Source organism: Atheta coriaria, unplaced genomic scaffold (assembly GCF_025399875.1).
Source record: "Atheta coriaria isolate IRGN ID8LTWV9N9 unplaced genomic scaffold, Caltech_Dcor_3.1 hic_scaffold_6_pilon, whole genome shotgun sequence".
Lineage (NCBI taxonomy): Eukaryota > Metazoa > Arthropoda > Insecta > Coleoptera > Staphylinidae > Dalotia > Dalotia coriaria.
This window is the reverse complement of record NW_027045448.1, coordinates 13,317,537-13,343,741: the sequence shown is the minus strand read 5'-3', so window position 1 is coordinate 13,343,741 and position 26,205 is coordinate 13,317,537. Positions and strand designations below refer to the sequence as shown.

Genomic DNA, 26,205 nt, shown 5'->3' with positions numbered 1-26,205 from the left:
GGACATAAATCTGCCTAAACAGATACAGACGCACGGAAATATAAATAAAATGCAGTTGGTTCGCCAAACAGGGAACAAAACCCAATAATGACAATAATGGTAACAATGCGACACAATGAGGTGTTTACCCTCTTACCTCTTAGAGGGTCCAACTCTCAAGATACCTCTACATACCCCAAAAACCCTCGAACATCACCGCTGAACTAGATCGTTTGGTTGTTACGTTTTAGTTTTCTACCTAGAGGCTTTTTTTCTGTTTCTATTCGACCAATGTTTGTGTTTTGTTGAGAATGACGACAATGGGGACAATACAATCCACACGTGATAAATTTTCAATTGCAGTCAAAGCGCAACCAAGCGAAAAGAAAAATTTAAACAAAAATGTGGGTAGAGATGTGAAATACCGGTATTTATATCAGTATACCGGTATTTTTTATATTAAAAAAATTTCAATTTTGAAAAAGTAAGTAAGAAATAAATAAATAAAAATAATAATTAATTTTAAAAATACCGGTTTTTTTAAATTTAGAAAAATACCGGTTAACCGGTTTTTATAAAATAATTAAATTAAAAAATAAAGAAAATATTGAATTTTTAAAATTTATAATTTGATATTTTCCTATAAAAAAATACCGGTATACCGGTTTTTCGGAATACCGGTATTTATAAAATAATTAAATTAAAAAATAAAGAAAATTTTGAATTTTTAAAATTTATACTTTGATATTTTTATATAAAAAAATACCGGTATACCGAAATACCGGTATTGACTTCTTAGAATTCCCATCCCTCATGTTTTGTAACAATAATAAAGATTGCAACTTGTGTGCAACATTAATATGCGACGTGTTGGAACAAGATTAATCGCACGTTGTTCGCCGGCCGCGAACTGTGCGTGCGGATTACAAATTACGATCGCACCTCCAGCTTATAACTCAAACCAATAACTTATTGACAGCGCGATCGCGCGCGCGCCCGATCGGATAACTTTCAATTTTTTTTCGGGCGCACACGCTCGTTGTTCACACTCGAGGCGCACGTTTTAATTACCTTCTCTCTTCGCTTGCGCTTAGAAAATGTAAGGTTAGCGCGCATGGATTTTCTCATACTATCTATGTTATGTTGTAGATGTGTATGTATATGGATACACCTTTCGGAAAAATCATTACCCATGTATTAATTATGATCGACAACTTAATTTAGGTGTGCAGAAAAATGTAATTATTTCATCATTTATAATTAGACGGACGTTCCATTTCGAGAGCTAATGGCCGCGCTAATGCTAGCCATCCGATGCCTAATTTGGACATCACAATCGCACTATGATGATGAATGCGTTGCGACTCATTATTTTTATGTTAATTTTTGAAAAGTTGATTTTTTCTCATTTTCAAACGGTTTAAATTGCTTGTTTTCTAATTTCGAGTAAATTCTAGTGAAAGAATGGCCTATTTTTTATATGATTATATTTTTAACATTAAAAATTAAAAAAAGTTTGTGCATCTTTTGTGCTAAGTGAAGAATAACGGTCTGAAAAATATAAAAAAACTGATTTTTGGTATTTAATTGACAATAACTCATAAACTAATAAAGATAACGCAATAATTCTTTCACTATTAGATTCTACATTAAATTATGTTTCTATCATATAGAAAAGAATTTTATTATCAATTATTGATAAGTAATTATTTAGTAAATAAATTCAAGTTTGTGAATTTTATCAATTCTAAAGATTATTTATCTGTAACTTTTTATTTAAACAACATTTTGAAAATATTCTTTCCCAGAGCGATGCAGAATTTAATTGTGTATCAATTAATGTATCACACGCTATTATCAAATAATAACTTTAGGAGTTATTTGATAAAAACTAAACAAAATCATATTTTTCCCTTTTTCAGACCGTTGCATATAAAAACCACGTATTATCCCAGTTAAATGTCAAAATATTGATCCTACATTAAAGAACGGCATATTTTTCTAAAATAATGTAATAAGCCGTGTGGTAGTTTTGTGAATATAGCCATTAAAAGACTGATAATTAAAGTTGTTTGAACAGATAATTCGCGATGATATTAAGCCATTATGATATTAACAGAGTCAGCATAACAGCGCAAACGCGCAGATTAAATCCTTCAAACCGACGCTATTAATTTGGTTTCGCGAACAAATTGCGTTCGCGTTTAATGATCAAAGTAATTAGCCATTATCGCCCGTTGTTGCCGCGATGCCACAGCGGCGCTCATCATTCACTGCCGCATCGAGAAATTATCTCCTCAATGTGGTGCGGATTCTATGGGAAACCATCTCACATCAACTGCGGCGCGTCGTGCGAGTTTAACTCCAGCATCTCAACTCAAAGTGTATCAAATCAAAACGAAGCGAAGCGGGCTGAATGCGGCGCAGAAATTATTAATTTAATTTCACTTTGCGGCAGTTTGGCGCGTCTTTGTGCCCGCTTTGTGGCGCTGATAATGCCGGCGACGTCCGCGCGATGATTGAATGTCGAAGATTGAATTCGCGCGCTGATGTGGTGGCTGTGGAAAAAAGCCCCGCCGGCAAAGAGAAGTGGAGTAGCAGATGTTGAACGGGCGCGAGCGCGGTGGTGTTCATAATGCGCGATAATGAAATATTTCGCGCGTTAATTGCATATCTGGAGCATCATAATAGGCGTCGTTATGCGCGGCGATGATTTTTGTTCGTTTGTGTTCATTTTCGCCAACAAAAGCGCGAAATTCGCGGCGGCTGCATGCAATTTTCGTCGGTGTCGTTTTTGCACACCGTGCAAATTGCCAGCCGAGTGGACGACCAATTCAATTTCGTGTTATAATATCCGTGCCTTTATTAAACGGGACACGTTTATAGCGTACGCTTGCATTTTTTAAGCAAACAACAGCGAAATCCAAATATCTAATGCTTTTCTCACTGTTTTTATGTCCATTTCAAAACATTACAGCCACAATTTAATGAAAAACTGTACAACCACAAAATTTGTACAATTTGGTTGGTTTATATTAATTTCCTTGTTATAGCGTTACAGTTTCTCTGTGTAACGACGAAAAATATTTTAATTTCTAGAAATTATGAGCTAGAATATTTTTTTAAAGACATGACATCGATGATAACATTTGAAATATTGTTGTAATTATGATCCCAACATCCCTACAAATTGCAATGCAAATTTCTATAACTTAAGCACGATTTTTCAGCTAATTTGTTGGGGTGCACCTTGCGTTACTAGAAAATCATTTAAACATAACACAAGTGAATACAACTGAGCGACGAGGAATTCATATTTAGACTTCTGGAAATATTTACCGGCATTTTTACAAGACTAATTGAGTTTATAACCAGCTTATAAAAAATTAAACAGATGCCAATCAACGTAAAATCCCAATATTTGGTTATTTTTATGTTCCTCGATGTAACAAAACTTCGCTATAATGTGATAGAATGTCCATTGAGCGTCAAATCTCTAGTATAATGCAAGAAACTTGCGAATACACGACTTGTTGATAACGTGAACTGGTTCACCTAAAAATGTATGGTTAGAACGTGCACTTACTTGTTTTGTTTCACGTTAAAAAGACCATCACGATGGCGATTACACTGCTTCTTCTACTCGTTCTGGACCAAAAACTCATCTTCTTGCACCACATCTCAACTTATTGTCTGATAATTCTGTTCAACACGATTAATATTCACAATTAGTATCGGAAATGCAGCACCGCACGCTGCGTGCTCTACAAGTGCATAACGCGCGTCACTTGACCCCACTCGCCGCTCACAGCGCCCTCTACCAGCTCAACCACTGACATACAACCCTTTCACACGTTCAATAATGATTGCACAATCCAAATCACTCCAAATTTCAATTTCCTCGGAAAATACCTAATAATTAATCATCTTTAGCATAACATATGAGACGTATTTGTTTAACATGAAACAAATGAACTCTAAATCCTTCCTAAACCATCCCAGCATCCACCAGCCAAAACCAAACAAACTATAATCATGCGTGACAACCGGCATTTAAAATCGGACGTTTTTGAAATCTTCGAAATGCGAACGTGCCACAAACGTTACAACATTGCCAGATTGAAACACACGACTAGACCATTTTAAAGAGCAGTGTTTTTTCTTTCTTCACAATCATATTAAAGTCAGTTTTAAATCTATATCGTGCGAGCACCGAAATAAATTAAACGCAACGAGAGGATGAGAGCTGAGCGTTTTAATTAATGTGAAAACAAATGCGAAGCGCACTGACACGTTGATTTATATTTCGTGAGTTCTCGAGCACGCACGAGATTAAAATAAATTATTAAAACTTTTCTACAAAAAAATTGTGATACATGTTTTGTCTCAAGTGAAGAACAACGGTCTAAAAAACATAAAAACTTGATTTTTGGTGTTTAATTGTTGATAATTCATAAACTAATAAAGATAACACAAAAATTCTTTCATTATTCAATTCTACATTAAATTTTCTTTCAAATACGTCGATTAGAATTTTGTTATCAATTTTTGATAAGTTGTTATTCAGTAAATAAATTCAAGTTTGTAAATTTTAACAATTTTAAAGATTATTTATCTGTAACTTTTTATTTAAACAAAATTTCCGAAATATTCTTTCACAGGATGATGCAGAATTTAATTGTGAATCAATTAATGTTTTACAAATTGTAATAAAATAATAACTTAAAAAGTTATTGAATAAAAACTAAACAAAATCATATTCTTTATTTTTTCAGACCGCTGCATATAAAAACCATGTATTTTTTCCGTTAAATGTCAAAATATCTCTAAAAAACTTTACTTACACTATCGAGACTTGAGCAAAACGTGTTCACGAAATTTTCGTCTTGCGGACGGATGTGTGACATGCGCGGGATGTTGCTCGCACGCTTTTTCAAAATAAAACACCAACAAATTCAGCCGAACTCGTAATTTAACCAAACAGAAATATGTTTTATTGCGACGTGCTTTATTTCGACTTTATTTTAACGTCTGCGTTGCGTTTGCGTTTATCGCAATCTCCACTTCTCGATCTTTTTATTTGTTTTATCTCGTTGATGTCGTATCATTTCCTTCGTTTTTTATTCGTTTCACGGCGCACGCTGCGGTTTACAAAGCGCCGAGAGTGATATTTCATGTCTCCGGCCGTTTGCGCGTTTGTTTTCGTCGCGTGTTGACTAATTAGACGCTAATTGACAACATAATTCAAGAGTCCCTTTGCAAACACACAGAGAGAGCGAGAGAGCCTGACAAACGACCGTCCACGCCAAGATCTATTTAATCTCTACAAATTGTATAAATACGAATTTATCGCCGCGATTTATCGGCGATTAAATTCACCGCTTGCGCTCGTACTTTACTTTCGCAAGTAGAGACATCTAGCGTACACACAAGCGGATAATTTGCGCGCCGCGGCCATGTTTGGCTGGCGCAATTCCTCATGTAACAAATCGGCTTAATTTCGAGCGAAATCGTTGCGCATTTATTTCGCTTGCTTCGCGAGCGGGATTATTAACCGCGTTCAATGGGCCTGTAATTACGCTCGATGTTTAAATATCTTCATCAACGCGCAAACGCGCGAGCGTTTATATTTATTATATCCGCGAGTTTCGAAGAAGATTTAATTGATCATTCAATCTTCGATCAAAACAGATGAATACGATTATAAATAACAAGTATTTAAAACATTTAGAAACATTTTTAAGGTTAGATTTAAATGGAATTGAGAGTAATGCAATGAAAAATCACATTTAACGATTTTTTTTTTAATCTGAAAGACATCCGTCGGTGTTTTACCGTTTCCGTTTATCATTCGCCATCATTTATTACACGTTTTAATGACGTGACGCGCAGACTCTTAAGTGTATCGCATTTTTCGTCCCATTCAGAGACGTGACACGATGTCATTTATTTTATTGACTTTAACGATTGACTCAGAGTCTATTCTTACCAAAACTCTTTCACTATCTGTTTATCTGATTATTTTAAAAGGGTATTTCGCAACCCTTGGATTCACCCTTGAATTTACCTTGGAATAACACACTTGAAAGTATGCTAACATTGATTTTGATACACATACCCTTTGAGATGTGTTTCATCCCTTAAATCTATGACTAATAGTCTTCTTCAGCATTTTTTCGGCGTATTTATTTATAGAATAAGTAGATGACCTTATTTTCGACTTTTCACCCCTCTAGGTGACTTTGTTTGCTTTGATCTCCACTGCCACACATACACAATCATTTAACCATAAAAAATACGGATTCTACTGGGGGTTAGAGGGTTGATTGTGTTTGAATGCACGGATGACACATTCGAAACACGCTATTTGTCACGGTGTCGCAAACTAAAGACGCAAACCGCATGAGATCTGTGGATGCAATGGATGCGAAACGTTTTCCTCTTTGCATCCCCAAGTGGCAAAGGGCGCGATGATTAATTATCCGAATCGTGTCCGGATTAAACCCAAGACGCAATGCAATGATATTCGCTTTAAACCGTCACACAGGAAGAAAATTCATTAATTTAACGTAATTTTGACGTGAATTCCATGGGTGGTATTGACATCTGATGGGAAACGTTGATTTTGAGTGTAAAATTGGATTAATTCAGTTGTAAAATCACCATTTCTACATAAATCACATCACACAACTTTCACAAATTTTAATAATCCGTGTTTATTTAATGAATTCAATTTTCAGTTGTAAAATAATTATTTACGACGGATTCTCAGCGTTTCACATGGCTGGAACGTTACAATTTTCCGTATTAATTGGCCGTGGTTAATAATAACATAACGTCTGCGTCGTAAGTCACGATTCTAAATTACAACACGCATAATGAACGAGGCGCGCATGCTCGCGCGGCTTAAGTTTTAAGTCAAGTCTGCGCGTAGGCCGATTATAATATTTCACACTGACCAAGACAAAATAAAATTTAAAATCAAAAAAGAAAATGTGCTAAATTATAAATTATACATTCATATACACACGAGAATGTTAATTGTAACATTCTTATCGGCGTATAACGACTTTTTCTCAAATGTCACCTTGTTAAATCGGATGATATGCATCCGAATGATTAATTATTATCAATCGTGTGAGCGCTTCAAATCGTTAAACTTTTTATTCATATTGTGCTTTCAAAGCGCAGAAGAGTGGAAGTGTTTTTCTAAAAGCTCATCGCATTGATCTACCGATCGCATTGAGCATTGTATTGTGAGCTTCTGGTCTTCTTACCTTCGTACAGCACAAGCTGATGGTACACCTAATAGTGAAGCTATTGTTACCGGAAGTATTAGAGAAGCAGGCGCAGTAACCGAAAAAGAAAAGAATCATGCATCCTAAACGCAAACAACAAACAAGTTGGACGAGTAAAGAGCTTTTGGTGCTTTTCAAGTTACTTGACTTTACGACACAATGCGAAGAATAGTGTTACGTAAAGATTATTAATGATCATGATCTGGATCGGAGTTTGTTTTTTTTTTTCGAAAAAAAGAAAAATTTTTTCGGTTTTTAAGTTCCTGTATAAAATTAGTAGAGAGTTCGCTCGGCACGGTACTTCACCGTGTTGTGGGTGTCAGGTGCTTCGGTTCTCAGGGTCATAGACCCGCAAACTCAACTTATACACACATGAGATGAGATGAGACTAATGTATCTTAGATATTTTAATTTTAAAAATGCATTTCTTTGACTTATGCAGTGCAATTTTTTAATAAAATTGCAATATCTCGAAAGTATTAAACGTATTGTAATGGAAAATATATCATTTTAAAGAGCAATTAACTGCGCATCTTTTTATTTTAAAATTTTTCGAAAATATTGAAAACCCAATGAGATAATTAAGATTAAAGTAAAAAAATCACAAAAATTAGGTTAAAACTTACATAACTCTATTATAGATGGCGCTGGTGTGGTACTTATAACCCCAAAGTGTAACCCGATACTTTGTTTATGTTTCGTAATTAGCAGATAAAAATCCACCGCAATAAAAACGAATGAATATAATAAACATAATAAATTACGATAAACGCTAATAAATTTTTGCTTCGTTTTCGAATGAAATCCGAAACAAAATACCAATTCATATCTAATAAGAAGCGCGTCCGCCGCTTATTAGATGTGCGCCTGTGGTGGATTTTACAGCCGGCTAATGTTGCTAATGTCGCCGTTTCGTGGCCGCGCGCTCGAACATTCTGTGTTAATGATTAGATCGCGGCGCGCAGATAAGATGGCGGACCCCACGCAGGCGAGAAACGCGCGCGCGCATACACACTACAACAAATACAACAAATACAACAACAACAACAACCATCCGCGTGCAATTTCCTTCTATTCACGTCACTTCTCAGCGATTTTTATTCCGCCTCACTTTTCACTGCAAATTTTTACGAATTAACTTTCGTTAAGTTATGACAGGTTATGTTGGAGTGTTGTTGGAGGTTAAGGTAACCTAAGCCACGTTTATTGGACTGCGTATCTTCGTGGCTTATTGACTTTTATTAGATTTTATTAGCGAAAGTTGCGCATCCGCAAGTGTTTAACGAAAAACATAATAAACGCGTGATTTAGCGGCCATTTTGTAACTTATGCTATTACAAATGTAAAAATTACACTAACTGTTTGTGAGTGTATATGATCTTGTGGTGTTGGACTTGTGGTTGTGTCGATTTGTAAGAGATCTTTCGTTTCGAATGCGAATTGAATGCGCTGCGCATGTCAAACGCGCAAAACGAGTGATTAATGACATCTACCAGCAGTTTAATTTAGCTTATGACAGTCAACCAACTCAAACACACTCGACATAACCTCCAAACAACATAAAAATAATTTTATTTCAAAAAAACTAAAAAAATTCTAAAATTTCGCCCTAAAAACACGTTTTTGTAATGTTTAGCGACGTTTTGACATTTATGACAGCGATAATTAACTTCTGCGCCCTTATGGCTTGTATCTCTTTGTTCCCTATAGGGTTAACCCAGTTTTCAACTCTTTACCCTCGGCTATGAATAATTTTGCCACACCACATTCGACCCCATTCGTTCCGATCTCATTCCAACAGATTTTCACCTTCAACACGCCATGAATGATTCGACCCTTCACCGGAAACAAAGAAATATAAGGGTTGTGGAGTAAGTACCAACATAAACTATGATTATGCATGACAAGACACAAAGTTAAACGGCAAACGATAAAGACGTTTCGTGTGTTTTTTCTTCTCTGGATGCTTCTTTAAATTCAACCCTTTGAGTGAGTTTTGTGTGCGGAAGCCACGAACAAAGAGCGGGAAGACATGGCGACGATTTACGAGCCGTCGGTGTGTGAATGCGTAATCATCGGCGATAAATAATAAAGCCGAGGAAGGAAAAAAATGCAAAGTCAACAAAGCCACAACATTACAAACGCCAAACACGTTTCAACCCTTAGCAGGAAGTAAAAAATAAAATTTAAAAAAATTCAACAGAAATTAAAATTGAGGTTATGTATGTTTAACTTCAAAAATTCTACACTAGATGGCGTAACTTTATATTTTTATATAATGATGCTTCTTATAATTAATCAGATGCAAATTGTTTTATGCCACATTTTATACCAAAACCCGGATTCGTCTCGCCTCGTATCATTATACACCTCATCTGCATTTTATGATAGATTCGTACGTGTGAGGAATTTCCGATTACTCATCGTAAAACAAAATCGAAAACTAATCGAAATCGGAATCGTGTTTTATCGAAATACCACCGCGATGTTGCTGGCTTCACTCAAAGGTCTAGTATTCGCGTAATGGCGGCCATGACAACCGGCCATTTTTTCTATTGGTGTGGATTACACGCGTGCACGTGTGACGTCCGTCCGATTTTATTGCCGGCCATATAAAAGAAACGCGTTTATTGAGAAATTAGAAAATACGCGCAGGAATTAACGAATCATGCGATGACCTTTCGCTCTGCTGGGTTTCACAATCGTGATTACATGCATATATAAATACAATGGAGATTAACCTGTTTAGAGTGGCCGCCGCTAGATGGCGCCACTTGTTAATAATGGTTTAAAATGCGTTGTTATTTGCTGCCTGCAGGTGTCCGAATGCACTTGATGCACTCGCCTGCAGATGAGATATGAGACATTTGTCACCTTCGGACGTGCGGCTCGCCGCGTGACGAGCGAACAATAATCGAAGCTGTCAGCCGGGACGGATCGACTGGCGCGAACGATGCGAATGGAAACGATGCGAGAGAGGAAACTCAATCATAATTTGGCTCCTTCATAGTGCACGTGAACTGCTACGCGAGCAAATTCTTCATTTGCACGTCAGGTTCGACTTTGGACTGATTAATGTTCGGGAATACATTAATGTCAAAGTGAAAATAAAAAACAAAAGTTGTTTGTTTGATGATGCAAAATGATGCTAACCATTTGGATATTTTTCGAATGCAATATTATTATAAATTGAAGAATTTTGTGTGTAAATAAAATAAAATAGTTAAAAAGTGGCCCACACGTACGACGTGACTCGAATTTCGCGCGCTGGATCTTTTTATATGCTTTGTCAAAGATAGCATCTTGCAGGCAGGCACATGCGGCACACGATCCTCATCCAGCATTCGAATTTTAAAGAATTTTGTGCTTGAATGCGATCTGTTATTTCGTTATTTGTAACGCTGAGATACGATCTCCCGAGTGTGTGTGTGCGAGCTTTGAGACATCAACAAGGTGGTGTGATATATTTTGATATTCCGGGTCGATTTCAACCCTCCACTGACAGCTACCACTAGTTCTACTGGCGATCATTTATTAAACCAACAATGCTAAAGGAAAAAGGCGAGAAACATAAATAAACGTGAATTATAGAAATAACTTAACCTCAAAATCTAGAAAAATGTTTCTTTTGGTTTGGTTTTTGTGGTTTCGAGTGTTATTCTTCGAATTTGAGGATTTATTACAAATATCTTGCGGTTTTTTGTAGATTTTTGCAATCTGTGTCAGAGCAAAGTGTTGAATCATAAAAAATGTGATCCGGGTGTAACAAAGATGTTAAAAAAACAAAGTAGCGGTTTTTTAAAGCGTTTTTTACTAGAAAATTACAAAAATTTAATATTTTTTCTGGTTTTTAGTTAATTACTCGTAAAATAATTGATGGATTTGAACAAAATTACTAACATTAATGAAGAATTAGTTGACAAATAGAAATATGAAAAGAAATTAAAAAACAAAGCAGCATTTTAAAAGATATGATCAAAAAACTAAAAATTTCACAAAAAATTTTGATAATTTTTGAATATTTTTTGGTTTTTACTTAATTATTCGTAAAATAATTATTAAATAATAACAAAAATATTATCATTGGTAAAGAATTAGCTGATAACCTAAAATTTGAAAGAAAATTCAAAATAAAAGCAATAACTTAAAAGTTATGATCAAAAAACTGTGGAGATTTCAATGCGCAAAATTCACTTCTTCAAATTCAATTTTTGGAATTGCATCGACATTAAAATGCCAGAAAACAATAAAATTCACATTCAAATTTTAAGATCTATCACAAAAATCATGAGTTTTTATAAATTTTTGTAATTTGTCAAAACAAAATGTTGAATCATCAAAAAATTGTGATCCAGATGAAAAAAAATCAAATTTTAGCAAAATTTAGTAAAATTCAGTAAAATTAAGATTATTTAATGTTTTAAATGATTGATAGTAAAGTGCAATACTAATTGAAATGACATTGAGTTGACTTTTCCGGCAGACTAGACTTTTTTCAACGCGAACTTTACCATTTAATTATTTTATGGAACTGTGAGTGTCGATAAGTATCTAATGACTTATGTTGTGTTTTGTGTCGAAGAGCAATATAATTCAACCCTGAACATGCAATTCTATTAGTATATTACCTCCACACATAAAAATGCTGTGCATTAAATGACTGCATGTTCGTTTTTTAGCCGTGCGTCTGCAATTCATGTTTACAAGATTGATGATATAAATATGACGAGATGCGTATAATTAAATATGATGTCATTAACATTCAATTCCGGCAACAATAACTCCTATAATATAATTTTTTAAACTTCACTTCTTTCAGATTATTAAAAATAAAATAAAATAAAAATGATTCATATCAACTTATGCGACTGGTAAAGAATGTGTGATGCCTTTTTGTCTGAGAGTGAGGTGTTGTGAGATTCTGACCTTTTTTCGTGTCTTTTACCTTTGACTTGTTTTTTTCGCTTTGGGTTTGGTTTTTGGAGCAGTTTTTATTGATATTTTTTCGGCGGCACAGCCGGGGTGTGATGCTCCTTGGGATTCCTTTAATCGTCCGGGCGCGATAAATAAAAACGCGGTCGTGGCATGGTCATTGATGTCACAGGTTATTGATGACAAGTGCAGGTCAGGCCGAAGCGCGCCGGGAGAGATAGTAAAACATGAACAACGGTATGGTACTTATGCCCGGAACGCCAAGAAATATAAAAAAAAAAACAGAACCAAAGATGAAATGAAACGTAAAAGCTAAAAGGTAAGCAGTGAATAAAGCCACGGATGAAATTCTCACACCCACTCAGTGTAAAATGAACAAGCAACAGAAATATTATAAAAATAAAGTAACCGTTATTGAAATTTTTAGTTTTTTGTTAATAACTTTTAAACTAATGAACCAATATGCTTCAAATTTACAAGTTTTATGTAGTTTTAGTTTATAATTAATTATTTGAAAGAAATTTTTGATTATCTCTTTTTGTTTTAAAATTATTATGAAAAAACCTTGGTGACTTCAATGCCCGAATTACAAAAATTCAATTTTTTTCATTTTTTCTTTATAAAAACGACTTTAATCTACTAAAAACTAAAAAATATTTTATTTCTAAGAATCCCAGACGTTTTCTACATTGTGTAATCTTCATCTTTTTCAAATCGATGTAAAATACGAGCGTTCATTCAAAAATTATGAGTTATTGTATAATTTTCTATCAATAAATTAACATAAATGCCTTTTTAAAACGAGATAAAACTCAGGCGTTCGATTTCTGTCGTTTGTCCACAATGTCCACGGCCTCTTCGCTCATCTCTTTCCTTCGTTACTTATATCACACGGGGACATAATGTATTCGGTATTCCCATACGGAACGCGGATTTACGCCGCGGCGCGCTGCTCGCGGCCACATTATATTCAATCGATAAAATAGTTTTGTTATAATTTATCCGCGCCCGGCGAGCGCGTAACGACCGCGATAAATAAAACTTGTGCGCGTCGCGGGCGCATAAAAAGCGGATTATTTTTCAGCGGGCGCGCAAACGAGTTTTACCGTTCGGTTTCTTCGTCTTCGAAGATGTGTCGCGACTCGCGAGTTCTGCTTAATTCGGTACCATCCTCGTGCGCATCGTTGTCGTTGGATTTTTATTGCTCGCGAGCGTGCACGAGAGCTTTTATTAATAAAAAAAGCGGCGCAGGTATGGAAATTCGTATGAATTTATTGGGTGAATTGTTAAACGATCTGGACCACACAAAAAATCTCGTTTAATTTCTTTTACACCGAGTGTAAATGAAATACGTGGATGATATTTGCACTCGGAAAAGTTTATAACGATTAATATAATGAAATAAATCATTTTTAATGCGTGGTTTGCGGGCAGAGTGCACAACAAGTAGCTGCTTTGGGTTTTGTTGCTTGCGCTTTGCAATTTCTTGCGTCGACGTTTATTATCGCTTTAGCTGCTTGCTCAAGTACCACCTGAGGGCGCATGCAAAATTTCTAATTTCAATCTTTGACCATCTTCAACACTTTCTACGCGAAATTAATTTCAGTTAAGTAGTGAAATAAATTGTTCAACTCCAAATTAATAAAATTTAATCAAAACCCAACGACAATTCGAATCAATTTCTCTTTTTTTTTTTTCCTTTTCTGCCAAACTACTAGCAGAATTTTAATAAAACTCTTCATAATAATAAATAATATATAAAGGAACAAAACTGTAAAAAGATTTTTACAATCGGAAGCACGGTTTAGGAATAATCAGCAAAAATCGCTGGTGACTTCAACGGGCGAAATTTCCAACTCATTTTAATCGAATTAGTTGTGCATCAATTTAAATCGATTAGCAGAGATTAGCAGCAATTTGTCGCGTCGCCGGCTTTAGAGTTTGACTGATGGCCGCCGGATGAAAACGGAATTAACGTCATGGCCGACGTCATCGTCTGATCCATCATGGTAGCCAAGTTGCGACCTCAACGTAATCCCATTCTTTGACTACAACGTCGTACGCAACATTTAAAAGCGTTTTAAATCATTTCGCCTCGTTTAAATCCGAACAAATCCATTTTAGATGCGGCACAATGCTGGAGATGCTGAATCGTGAATCAAACTTATGAATGAGCGCAAATAAAAAGGAAATGAGAGGAAGTCGAATGTGACACGGACAAGCAGCAGCCTCAAAGGCCTGCGGATGATTGATCGCTTCGTCAATTATCGTCGCGTGTGAAGCGCAAGGCGTTAACAATTGATAAACAAACGCCCAAAATGTCATAAAGGAAGAAGTGAACAATAGAAAGTTGAAATATTGCAAGAAATTTAAGAAATTTTGAATATTTTTTGGTTTTTGGTAATTATTCATAAACTAATTGATGGATTGTAATGAAATTTAAAATAGTTATAGAGAATTAGTTGAGAAGTAAAAATTTGAAAGAAATTTTAAAATTAATGTAACAGTTTAAAAGTTATTAACAAAAAACTTATGATTTCTCCAGAAAATTAAGAAATTTTGGATTATTGTTAGTTTTTTGTTAATTATTCATAAAGTAATTAATGGATTGCAACAAAATTACTAACAACGATAAAGGATTAATTGAGAAGTATAAATTTGAAAGAAATTTCAAAATCAAAACAGCGTTTTTAAAGTTATTAAGAAAAAACTAATAATTTCACCACAACATTAAGAAATTTTGAAAATTATTGGTTTTTTGTTAATTATTCATAAAGTAAACAATCAATTGTTACCAAATTTTTAACATCTACAAAGGATTAGTTAAGAAATATTAATTTGAAAGAAATTTCAATATCAAAGCAGTTTTTCAAAAGTTATAATCAAAAAACTTTGGAGACTTCAACGCGCAAAATCCCCAAACCTATTTTCCTCGATTATAACTCTGGCAAAACAGCAAGAAAACAATAAAACCCACATTTTTCATCATGTGGAACATTTAACATTTGCCTCTTCGTGCAAAGATACAATTCCTCCTCGCTGAATCCTGATTCCCCAGCATGTTCGCTTCGTGCTTTATTTCTGCGCTTTCTACCGTCGACTTCGGCGAGTATTGGAATCGGTATCGGTTCCGCTCGCGTCGGCGTGGGTGTCCGCGCTGCTCGTATTCATATTACACGCGCCCGCGCCGAGATGTGATCTAATTGCCGGTCGACACGAGACCATTCGATGCGCAGGAGTCAGGAGCGCGCCGCACTCCGACAAGGAAAACAGTGGAAACGTGCGGCGGACAAAACGTGTCCGGCGTACAAGACGCATAAATATCGCACGACTTCGACTCTACACCACCACGAGAGGTGAGAAACCGAAAGCTCCGAAAGATATTCGTAGATAAGCGGAGCAATCAATTAAATTAACTCGGCAACATTAAATCACTCAATAGGAAAAAATACAAGCGAGTAAAATCAAGAAAAACATCTGCTTTTGATTATTTCATTGATTTTTGGTGATTTTTATCGAAATTTTGGCGAATTGGCTTGTATTGATGCATTTTCAACACAATTCAGAGATTATTGCAGAGCTTTGTATTATTTGTGTGCATTATCAGTTGAGATCTTATTCAGAAAACCCATAAATACTTCAAAATTCAATCGCATTGTAAGACTTTCCGCAAAACCACTGAATTTTCATACCTGCTGTAAAGCTCAACACAAAATTTTGCGAGAATATGATTACATAATTTATGCAAAATAAATTTTTACCCTTTAGTGTGGCTTTTGAGGTTATGATCGTAAATCATGACCTGTCACACGCAGCCGAGGCGAATTCAATGCGCACAAGTCGTAATTATGTCGATTGTTGGCTGAACGTTTTACGACATCTGCGAAAATATGCGCGTATACAAACAGTAGTTCTAGAATTTCACAGTGCGGTCAAAATTGCGATGTTATCAGTTGTGTCAATTGTGAGCTGACCACAGCAAACGCGGTTATTGTCCCCGATGAAATATTTACGATGTGGCTCATGTTGAACTGCGTGGACGTCTTAACTTTTCACCATTTTTCAGTTCAGTTGAAGCGCATTGTTGGGAAATGAAATAAAAAACGGAAATGAAAAATAGGCGATTAAGTTGAAGCTGCTCGTTTTTTTCGCTCGCTTAATTTCGATCGCTTACTCTCCGGCGCTGGATTTGGATAAATGTGGGTCATTAATAAACCCCTTTCGGGCGCGCAGAGATTCCGGCCCGAGATTAAAACGTTTTTTTGAGCCCTTCTTCGGATTCTTCTTCTTCGTCTGCTGGTGGCGACGACATAATGGACGCGCGCGGACGCCCCGCGGCGAACGAAAACGACACGTGAATGTGCGCCCATATTCACCAGACGCATATAACCGTCTTCTGCCCAGATGGGAACCAAGAGCAAATGTTATATTTTTGAGTGACTGCTAAAAAAGTGCTTGGTATTCTTTTGAATCACTTAAGAATTGTCACCAAAACATAATGTTAAATTTCAGTCGGGCATTGAAGTCTCCATGATTTATTTTTTTAAATTTGCAATAACTTTTGTAATAATTATTCAATTTTAATTTTGTAAACGACAATCAATAGCTAAATAAATGTACTTTTATATTACCAATTAAAAATTGTTTCAACTTTACTGAAAATATTGTTAATTTGACGTCAAAATTACATTTTGTTGTTTTTCGCCTCGAACTAATTGAAGTCTTCCTGATTAATTTTTTAAATTTGTTATAACTTTTGTAATAATTATTCAATTTTAATTTTGTAAACGACAATCAATAGTTAAATAAATGTACTTTCATGTTAGCTATTTAAAATTGTTTCAACTTTACTGAAAATATTGTTAATTTGACGTCAAAATTACATTTTGTTGTTTTTGCCTCTAACTAATTGAAGTCTCCCTGATTAATTTTTTAAATTTGTTATAACTTTTGTAATAATTTATCAATTTTAATTTTGTAAACGACAATCAATAGCAAAATAATTGTACTTTTATATCAACTATTAAAATTTGTTTAAAACTAACTGCAAATATTGTTAATTTGGCGACAAAGTTGAATTTTCTTGCTTTTTTGCCTGTTAAAAATTAAAGTCTCCCTGATTAATTTTTTAAATTTGCAATATCTTTTACAATAATTACGCAAAATTAATCTTGTAAACGACAATCAATAGTTTAATAACTGAGCTTTTACATATACTATTAAAAATTGTTAAAAACTGACTGCAAATATTGTTAAAATTACGTTAAAGTAAATTTTTGTTACTTTTCACCCACAAATTTACACTTTTCTCGCTCGTGTGTAATTTACAAACCGTGGGAACGTCTATTATCCTCCACCAAACTTTTTGTCATCACATCTTCTGATGTGTCTGGTTGCATCACTCTGATATTCCCGCATTGTGTCGCCGCGTTATGCTGTTATTCAGCTAAGTAAGTAAGTGAAATATTTTCGTTATTCTGTGCTTCGGTGATTCGCCGGCGTGATTTCACGCCGCCGCGAAATAAAATGCCTCATTTTCATGTTGCACGTCATCTCATCGTCTCCGGCCGGCGGAGAACCGTTGATCGCCATCGTCAGCTCGTCTCTTCGGCGGTCGCGTTGATGGCATGCCACCGTCGTGCCACCATTTAGCGCTGTCATTAGCTTCGTTTGCCGCGCTCGAAGCGACCGCAACGAGCACGACGGCCACAATGAGCGCTAATCCTCTTTCGTCCTTTTTCCCGTGTCCGCGCGCTGACGACTTTAAATCTTTGTGGAAATCAAGCGACGTGATGACGCTCGGGCCATTGTGCGTGATAATGTTTAAATCCGTCGCAATTTGTGGCAATTGTTGTGTAATTTGTCAGAATTTGGAAAATTTTATGCTTCTGACAGCTTTTTTACTGGGTTACTGTCTTGTTACCCATCGGAGCATTGAAGTCTCCATAGAAAAATCATAATATCTTTTAAACTAATCGCGCGATTTTCATTTTAAAAACATAAATATAAAGTAAATTAAATTATTTATCATAAAAATGATTAAATCTTTAATTTTTAAGCTTTTATCATGTATTTTCGTAACCTCAAAGTGGAATTAAACTTATACTCAACTTGATTCTGTAGTAAAGTTGTGAATAATGAATATTATGTTTATCTATCGCAGTAAGTCACTCTCGCAGGGCGTTAGGAAAAAACGCGCCGGAATCCCGCACGTTTCGCACGGTTCGTGGCGGCTCCGCCAGCGAAATTTGTTGGCGATGGCGCGTCGTTAAGTAGTGGATTATAAGCTTGCCGTAAATTGCGCATGTCTACTGCCTGCGCGGCGGCATAAAGTGCGCTTTGCGCTCGCGTCGCGCACGCATCGCGGACGATTCAACCTGAGCATTTGTAAATACAATGACAAAATGTGCGATTGCGTCGATATAAATTCAAAACAAAAATTACAAAAACAAACACATCGCATTTTTCCGTTGTTAGAAATCAAACTAGCTTAAGACTTACCTTAGTCAAAGCGTGATTACAAGGGCTGCTGTTGCTTGCGTTGTTTTCTGCTCGTGGTAGCACGTTGTAAGAGTTTACAAAAGGCGAAGTAGTCCTTGTGTGGCCCGGCGCGTCTTCTCCTCGAGATGTCCCACGTGTCCCACGCATTCCTCCCGCGGTACAAGCACCATGCTTACTAACTCTTAACTTAGTCTTACCTATTACCGATGCACTTTGTAAATTGTAAATTTAAAATAATCGCAAGTACCTACTCGAGCATTTACACTTACAGTCTTGCAGATATTTCATAGGCACACAGCAGAAACAGAAGAAACGGGAGGACAGCGAGCTGGTGTCCACGTCTGAACTGTCCAAAGTCTTCGTGGTGTTGAACATGGCAGAAAGCGTTTTATAAGGCGCGAAAGGACTAAAAACCTGCAAATGTACAAGAAAACAACGATAAAAACAAAACAAATACACTAATTGGAAGAAGTACAACACAGACAGGTAATTTATTTCTAAATAATTCTTATCTAATTAATTTTCTGTTGTTTAAAATAAAAATTTTCATCAAAAAATTCATTTTTTGCAAATTTTTCCTTCGGAGACTTCAATGCCCGATATTTACACCTGATTCAAATTCTTGTTAAAAAAAATAGAATTCCATGCTTCATACAACAAATGTGCGCACATCGTCACATGCACACGCACGCACATCGTATAACTTTCTAATTTTCAAACGACCCGCGCGTCGTAAACGCTTAATGGCGCGCTTTAAAAAGGCCCGATTACACCGCGCAGTCATATGTCACCCGAAGAACTACTAAAAACACTCCCAACACTCCTGCCAACACTAGAATTAACAATTTAAATCAATTTACATCTTTAATAAGGAAAAACACTTAAACTAATTTAATTTATAACTTCGCCTGGCATAGCATAGCATAGCATACCTCCGCGCACATAACCTAGGTATAATTTTGAGGTTATGGTATATGTACGGTTCAAGTAATACAATGTGATGCGTTTAATGGATTTAGTTTTACAGCTGCGGTTCGCGTTGACAAGTGTGGACGAAACGGTAAAGCGTCCCAATAAAGTTTACAATCGCGTTGAATTTAGTGAAATTTATTGAATCCAGAATCTAGGATAGGTTGAATTTAGAGGCGGCTGTCGGTAGTATCTATCTGGCGGACGCTCGGACAATGCGACAATTAATTTTATTGCGTGGCATGCGTGCGCCATGAAAATGTGTTATAGTCGAGCCATACAAAGAAAGGAATAAAGTTTCGATCACAAATTACTGCGCAAAATACCAAAACGTTTTTGTTAAACTCAAAAAAATGATTTTTAGACATTATCCTTTGGAAATTTCAATGCTTTACACAATAACAAGACAGTAACCCTATTACATTTTATAACAAATAAAATTTTGATTACAAATTATTATTTTTTCAGTGCGTAAAGTACCAAAACACTTTTTAAAACAAAAAACAAATTTTTACAAATTTTCTCCTGGAGACTTCAATGCTTTTGAAAGTAACAAGACAGTAACCCGACAAAAATTGTGATAAAACTTCTTTTATATTATGTTTTAAATTAGTAATGTGTTAATAAAGTTCTCAACATATAACTTGAGCAAAAACAATCGCTAATGACCAGCGCAAATGAAAGGAAATGTCAAAAATAACAGAATTAACTAACGGTGTCCAAATCTCGAGAGAATTTTGACACGGATCATCAAAAAGTCTAAAATTATGAACGAACATCCGCGGCGTTTATAAATAAATCTATTTTAGCTAAAATACCGAAAAAAAAAACTTAAGAAACTTCGCTTTTTTAAAGCAAAAATGTTTAATGCGTCCGTTTGTGATTTACCAAAAACGGCAATTGTCATAATTTCCGACTGTAATAATTCCCGTTAGAAAGTCGCAGCTGTAAATTATTCTCGACCACAAACAAAAAAAAAGAATCCGAAATCAAAAATTCATTTCATTTTACATTCAAAGTTTCCAAATATTATTTGACATGTTAATGTTACACGCTGTTGTCACAAACATTTCTCGAATTTCCCAACCCAAGTGAATAACAAAAAGGCACTAAATTTCCAGACCGAAATTCTCTCCGTCTCATCTTCATCTTCATCATCTTCTTTACTTTAACTCAAAGTGTTGCAGCGAGACAGTCATAAGTGTAGTATTTATAGTACGGCAACAAAGTATTTAAAGTATGCGATAAAATTTAATTAAATTAATAATGGTGAGCATTCGGTCGAGTGGAGAGATGCGTGGAAGAAGAAGAAGTGGATGAGAAACAGTCGTGGCGAGGTGGAACCACCGCTGTGCGCGCGCTGGATTTTATTCCACCAGAAAAGTATCATAACTGAGGCGCGCAGGCAAACGAAAAAAATCGTAAAATATATAACTCTTCCCCGGCTCAAATCAAATTGTACTTCAAAGTCACTACGAGGAGAAGAAAACACAGATTTACTGATAATTTATAATTTAGTGTCGTTTAACGTAGTTTATTCAACGTCAAAACGTTTAAAGTGTTGAAAAGTAAAAATTAAAAACAAAAAAATATTTTTCCACATTTTAAGGTAAAATTTAACTATTAATTGTGGTGATAGTTAATTCCCCTGACAGTTGTTTTATTTAGACATAGAAACAATAAAATTTTAGCGTCGCAACAAATTTGTTCACCCGCGGCGCGGCGCTTGTCCATAACTTCTCATAACTTTTTTCTCTCTGCACGAAATTGATCCACAGGGCGCGCTGATAAGCATCGCACCCGGGCGATAATCAAGACGCCCATCGTTCAGACGCATCAAAAAAACTTTCGACCCGCATACGGTTTCGTAATAAAAACTTTAAAAAATCGTCGGGGAATAATGCGAAAAATGAAATAAAAATATCTCTCCCGTTTGACAGCCCTTATAATAAATATAAATTAATTTTTTTCAAAGTTTAAAAATTACCCACATAATTAATCGTACTTGATATAAATTATATGTGTTTAACTGTTTGTAGTTGGAGAATTTAATCGTTGAAAAATAATTGCAAAACGCATTTTGGATATCGTGCCATCGGCGAATCTATCGCCGAAGACGAGAAACAATGGCCACTTCCTGCTTGCTGTTTTTGTGCTTTATGTTGTGTGTGGTGTTTAACCTCATCTGGAGGCATTTTGAGCTGTTCGAAGACATCGGAAAACATCTGAAATCTCGTTGACCCCACCAGCCGCGCGGGTCTCATGTGGCCATCGCGAGTCATCTCCGCGCGCTCCGGCCGCGATTTTCCATTGATTTCGAGCGTGCAAACTGCGCAAGCAATCGAAGATTTCCTCATACCGCGTGCTCTCAGCGTCGTACGTTGTGTGAGATTAGGATCATTTTTATTGTTATTACAATTACGCCGGATTAACCGTTGCAATACGACTTTAATCAAGATTAATAATAAGAAACTATTACATGAGTAGAAATTTTTAATTTAGCTAAAAATTATTGATAATTAAAAATAATTTTTAATAAAAAACTAAATTATCATAAAGATTATAATGAGAACTACCCACAGAATAAAAATTATTTATTTTTTTCTATTATTTTCCAAGTTATAGCGATTTTTTTCAAATTTATCTCAAAAAAGTTAAAATTTTTGTGTTGCACTTATTCTTAATTTACGCTTGACCAAGAAAACATACAAAATTTTCCTTTTGCACACTAAATCTCCTTTAAATTCCCTTTCGAATGATATTTCAACTAATTTGCTACGATTTCAAATGAGTGAGTTACACCACCGCAAAGTACCAACAAATAAAATAAAGTGTGAAAAGCTCCGAACGATTTAACCGCGTCTCTGGTTTATGCGCTCGCGCTTCACCTGTTTCCACCTGGCACTGCACTCGCTCGTGCTCGCAGAGGTTTCAACTTAGTTACACATGTTCGAACTCACATCCTTTACCTTTACCATACCGTCATCTTACCACCTTCAAGTCGCTTTCAGTATCAACGCATCATGCGACTAAACCTCTTTTTCTCTCTTTTCCTCAAACCGCAAGTAAATATCAACCAAGTGAGACACAATATTAAAACTTGTACCTACATAAGTTGAGCTTGTAAGCTCTGCATGTGAATATGTGTGTATGTGTGTGTATGTGGAGTTATGACGGTGTTACATATCGGTTTCGTGATCCGGGACGGCGCGCAGTAGGCACACGTCGTGTGGTCGTGTTCGTATTATCGCTCGTCATGCCGCAGAATCGTAATAAATTTCATCTCTCGACCTGAAGAAAACAACGGCATTAATGCCATCGCACGACGCGCCCGAAAATTATGCATCGGGGGATCGCATCGGTTTTGTGAGGATTTTCGAAATTTCATGTTTCCCAGAAATGCGCATCGGCGCCACCTACTGGGTAACTAATATTGATAGGCAACCAAATGTACAAATAACAAAACAAATCACAAAAAAATTAAAAAATAAAAAAATTAAAAATTTTACTACTGCTGCTCCAGGAGAAAAAAAAAGTAAAAAATATACAATATGTTCAAAGTGAGCTTTTTCACTTAAATTGTAATCGTGTTGAAGAGCATGTTTAATGAGTCGTGAACGTGGCGGGTGCGACGGTTGACGCGTGTGCGCCTCGTGCCACCCAGCGAAAAGCTCTCGGACACTAAAAGCACAAAACACGATGCTCAACTGCACAACGAAAAGATTAATTTTCGGCGGTAGCAGCGGTCGGACCATTAAGCTTTTTCATTCTTTTCATACTTTCGCAAAGCATTCAAACACTGATAATTATTGTAAACATATTGCAAACACCAAACATCTGCGTTTCTCCGTACTTATACATAACTAAACATTATACACTCGACAGGAAAACTTTTTCCATCCTAACCTCAATTTTTGACATTTAATAACAAGCATAGCAAATGCACTGTTGCTGATTTCCAACGCCGATATGTTCAGTCAACTTCGGATTAGTTAAGTATCTCGTCGAGTGTGTTTAATATAATTTAATGTTTCATGGCAGAGGCCGCTGAAGCCCATGGTGTGAATGAGCGTGAAACGTATCATCGCGACGCGTGCACGCGCGTTACAAATACAAGTTATATTAGTTACCCTCTATAGCATGAAGCCGGGCATGAAACGTATGAAAATCGCGGCGCGATCGCCGACAGCCGTGAAGATCATAACATTTACATCTCACGCACGCAGGCGATGAAGAATTACCACGCTTTCGCGCCACTAAAATGTCAATTACGCTACATAACCTTTAAATGAGCTGTCATAGGTACATAGATTATGAAAAACTAGCGCCATCTGTGCGTTATTTATAAAAATACTAGCTTTAACCCGCGGCTTCGCTCGCGAATATCTAAAATAATGAAGTAACAATGAAGTAGAATGGCGGGAAGTTTAAAATGGCTGAAAGTATAGTCTATGGAAGTATAGTGTACAGTCTCCATAGTGTAGTCAATTGGATTTGATGTTGACGTAGCTGTCGGTAATACAGTGTGATAATACAGTGTGATGGTACTATAGTACTTAGGTTTGAGCTTCATTGCTGGAATGCTAGATGGCGTTAAAGTAGTCAAATAGTCAGATGCAGAGGTATTATTGGCTAAACTATTTCTTTATTTTATTTAAAAAATATTTTTTTTAATTAAATAAAAAGTAGCCTATAACCATTCGGGGACCACTAAGAATATGTGTACAAATTTTCATGATGATCGGTTAAGTAGTTTTTGCGTGAAAGTGTAACAAACAACATGACTTTCGCATTTATAATATTAGTAGGGATTTATATGAATATTGTTGGCTTGTTAGCGCAAATTCCACCGACATTTAGAACGCGCATCACTAAACAATCAGCAAATATTTAAAACCGTATTAAAAGCGTAGCGCTAAAAAGGTACATTACTTAGCGTCGTTTTTCACATTGCGCACCGGGCCGTAGACAACGATGTCTATTGATCTTGCATTGATATTCGACGGAGCAATTATTTGTTCGGAATTTGTACCTCAACGAGAATAATGAAATGTAAAGTAGAGGTAGAAGTAGCCTGGACGACGAGTTGGAGAACAGAACAGTCTGAATGGATATTGTTGTGGTAAAGTGTCAATATTTGACAGATTCGAGTGGGTGATATTCTGAAAAGGCGGCGCAGTCAAGTTTCAAGCAGTTGGAGAATTGTGTGTTAGAATTTGCGCACGTGATTACTCAGCTATTTGAAATGACAGGAAATTTTATTTTATATTGTCACTTTGAGGATTTCAAGGACATTGTACTAAAAAATTTTTTTTTTGCAAAATTTTGAGATTTTTGAGCAAAAATATCAAATTAAGTATAAATGCGCATGCGCAAACGCAAGCTCCACCCCGTGGCTAAAGTACTTTAGTCACGCCCGTGATAAAAGTACCATTTTTGTGTCTCAAAACCATGAAAAACTTGGCAGAAGAAGAAAAAAACTAAAAAATTTACTAAAAAATAATCTATATCTCTAAACCTGTACTAAAATATTACATAAAATATTTTGTTTATAACTCGAATATTCTATTTGTTTGATTTTTAACAGTTTGCGATAGATTTTAGCACGCTGGCATCGATCCGCCTTGAAATACCCGAAGAAGTGTGCTGTATTTGTCCATTCCGGAGCGTTTTGAACGCATTAGAAGAGCGAAAAGCCATTAAGCGCGTTGTTTCAACACGATGCGCAAACAAGCTCGCACATAACGCATTTCTAGAACACACCAGACTTAAGTAGCGATGCGATCCGACCGCCGCAGCAAATCGCAACGCGCGATGTAAAGCACTTGCCTCAAATTCAACGCTCAACATTCGGTTGGAATTTTCGTGCGCGCTCAGCTAAGCCTAGGTATGTGTGTGCGTTTAATTGCCGAATCAATATTGACTTTTCCATCGCCGGCCCCGAATGTGAGCACTCAGTAGACCTGAGCAAACAGACACGGAAAAATCAGCGCCGAAGGAGAACAACTAAAGCAACTAAGAGCACGTCACCGAGTCAATAAATTCGTATGTCAATGCAAATAAAACAGTGGAATAGAACGTTTGGATCAAGAATCAATATTTGGCAGAATTGACTCACATCTCAACGCAAATAATTCCTAATTAGAACAAAGAATAAATTAAATTTCAAGCAGAAAAAAATATTTTTTTTGTGATTTTTTCGTGTTGTTTACATTACAGACGAAAATATTTACATCTACATATTAATTAGGCACATATTTTATGCCTGCAAGATTACAGCGAATCAAAACAAGGAATTATTTCCACGTCGTTAACATAAATATCAATAAAATTAACTTGACCAAAACCGAAAAATGTCTAATATTTCGTTTCCAAATCCACAGCCAAGCCTTCGTGCAGCGCTCGGAAAAAATTTCCACATTCACCGCGGCCAACAACGACTGCGCAGCACAGAAATTAATAAAATTTAATGCCGAATAATTTAAACGATTAATTAATCGAATATTAAATTATAACCCGAGCCACA

At 36.0% G+C, this 26,205-nt stretch overlaps 1 protein-coding gene across 3 annotated transcripts in view; it reads right to left on the bottom strand.

Moving 5' to 3' along the window:
- The window catches only part of LOC135794231 (uncharacterized), a 121,584-nt gene that overhangs the window by 53,316 nt on the left and 42,063 nt on the right, over positions 1 to 26,205 (bottom strand). Inside the window, exons 3-5 of one of the 3 annotated variants that reach the window (XR_010548838.1) lie at positions 18,980 to 19,124; positions 18,711 to 18,921; positions 3,566 to 3,681 (exon numbers count right to left, since the gene is read on the bottom strand). Coding sequence is in view for 2 of the 3 variants with exons in the window: in XM_065305435.1 (XP_065161507.1) it covers positions 18,711 to 18,907; positions 18,962 to 19,085 (321 nt within the window). In the remaining variant the exon portion in view is untranslated. Of the gene's footprint in view, positions 1 to 3,565; positions 3,682 to 18,710; positions 18,922 to 18,961; positions 19,125 to 26,205 lie in introns of all 3 variants that reach the window. The other 2 variants (XM_065305435.1, XM_065305436.1) reach the window with 2 other exon arrangements.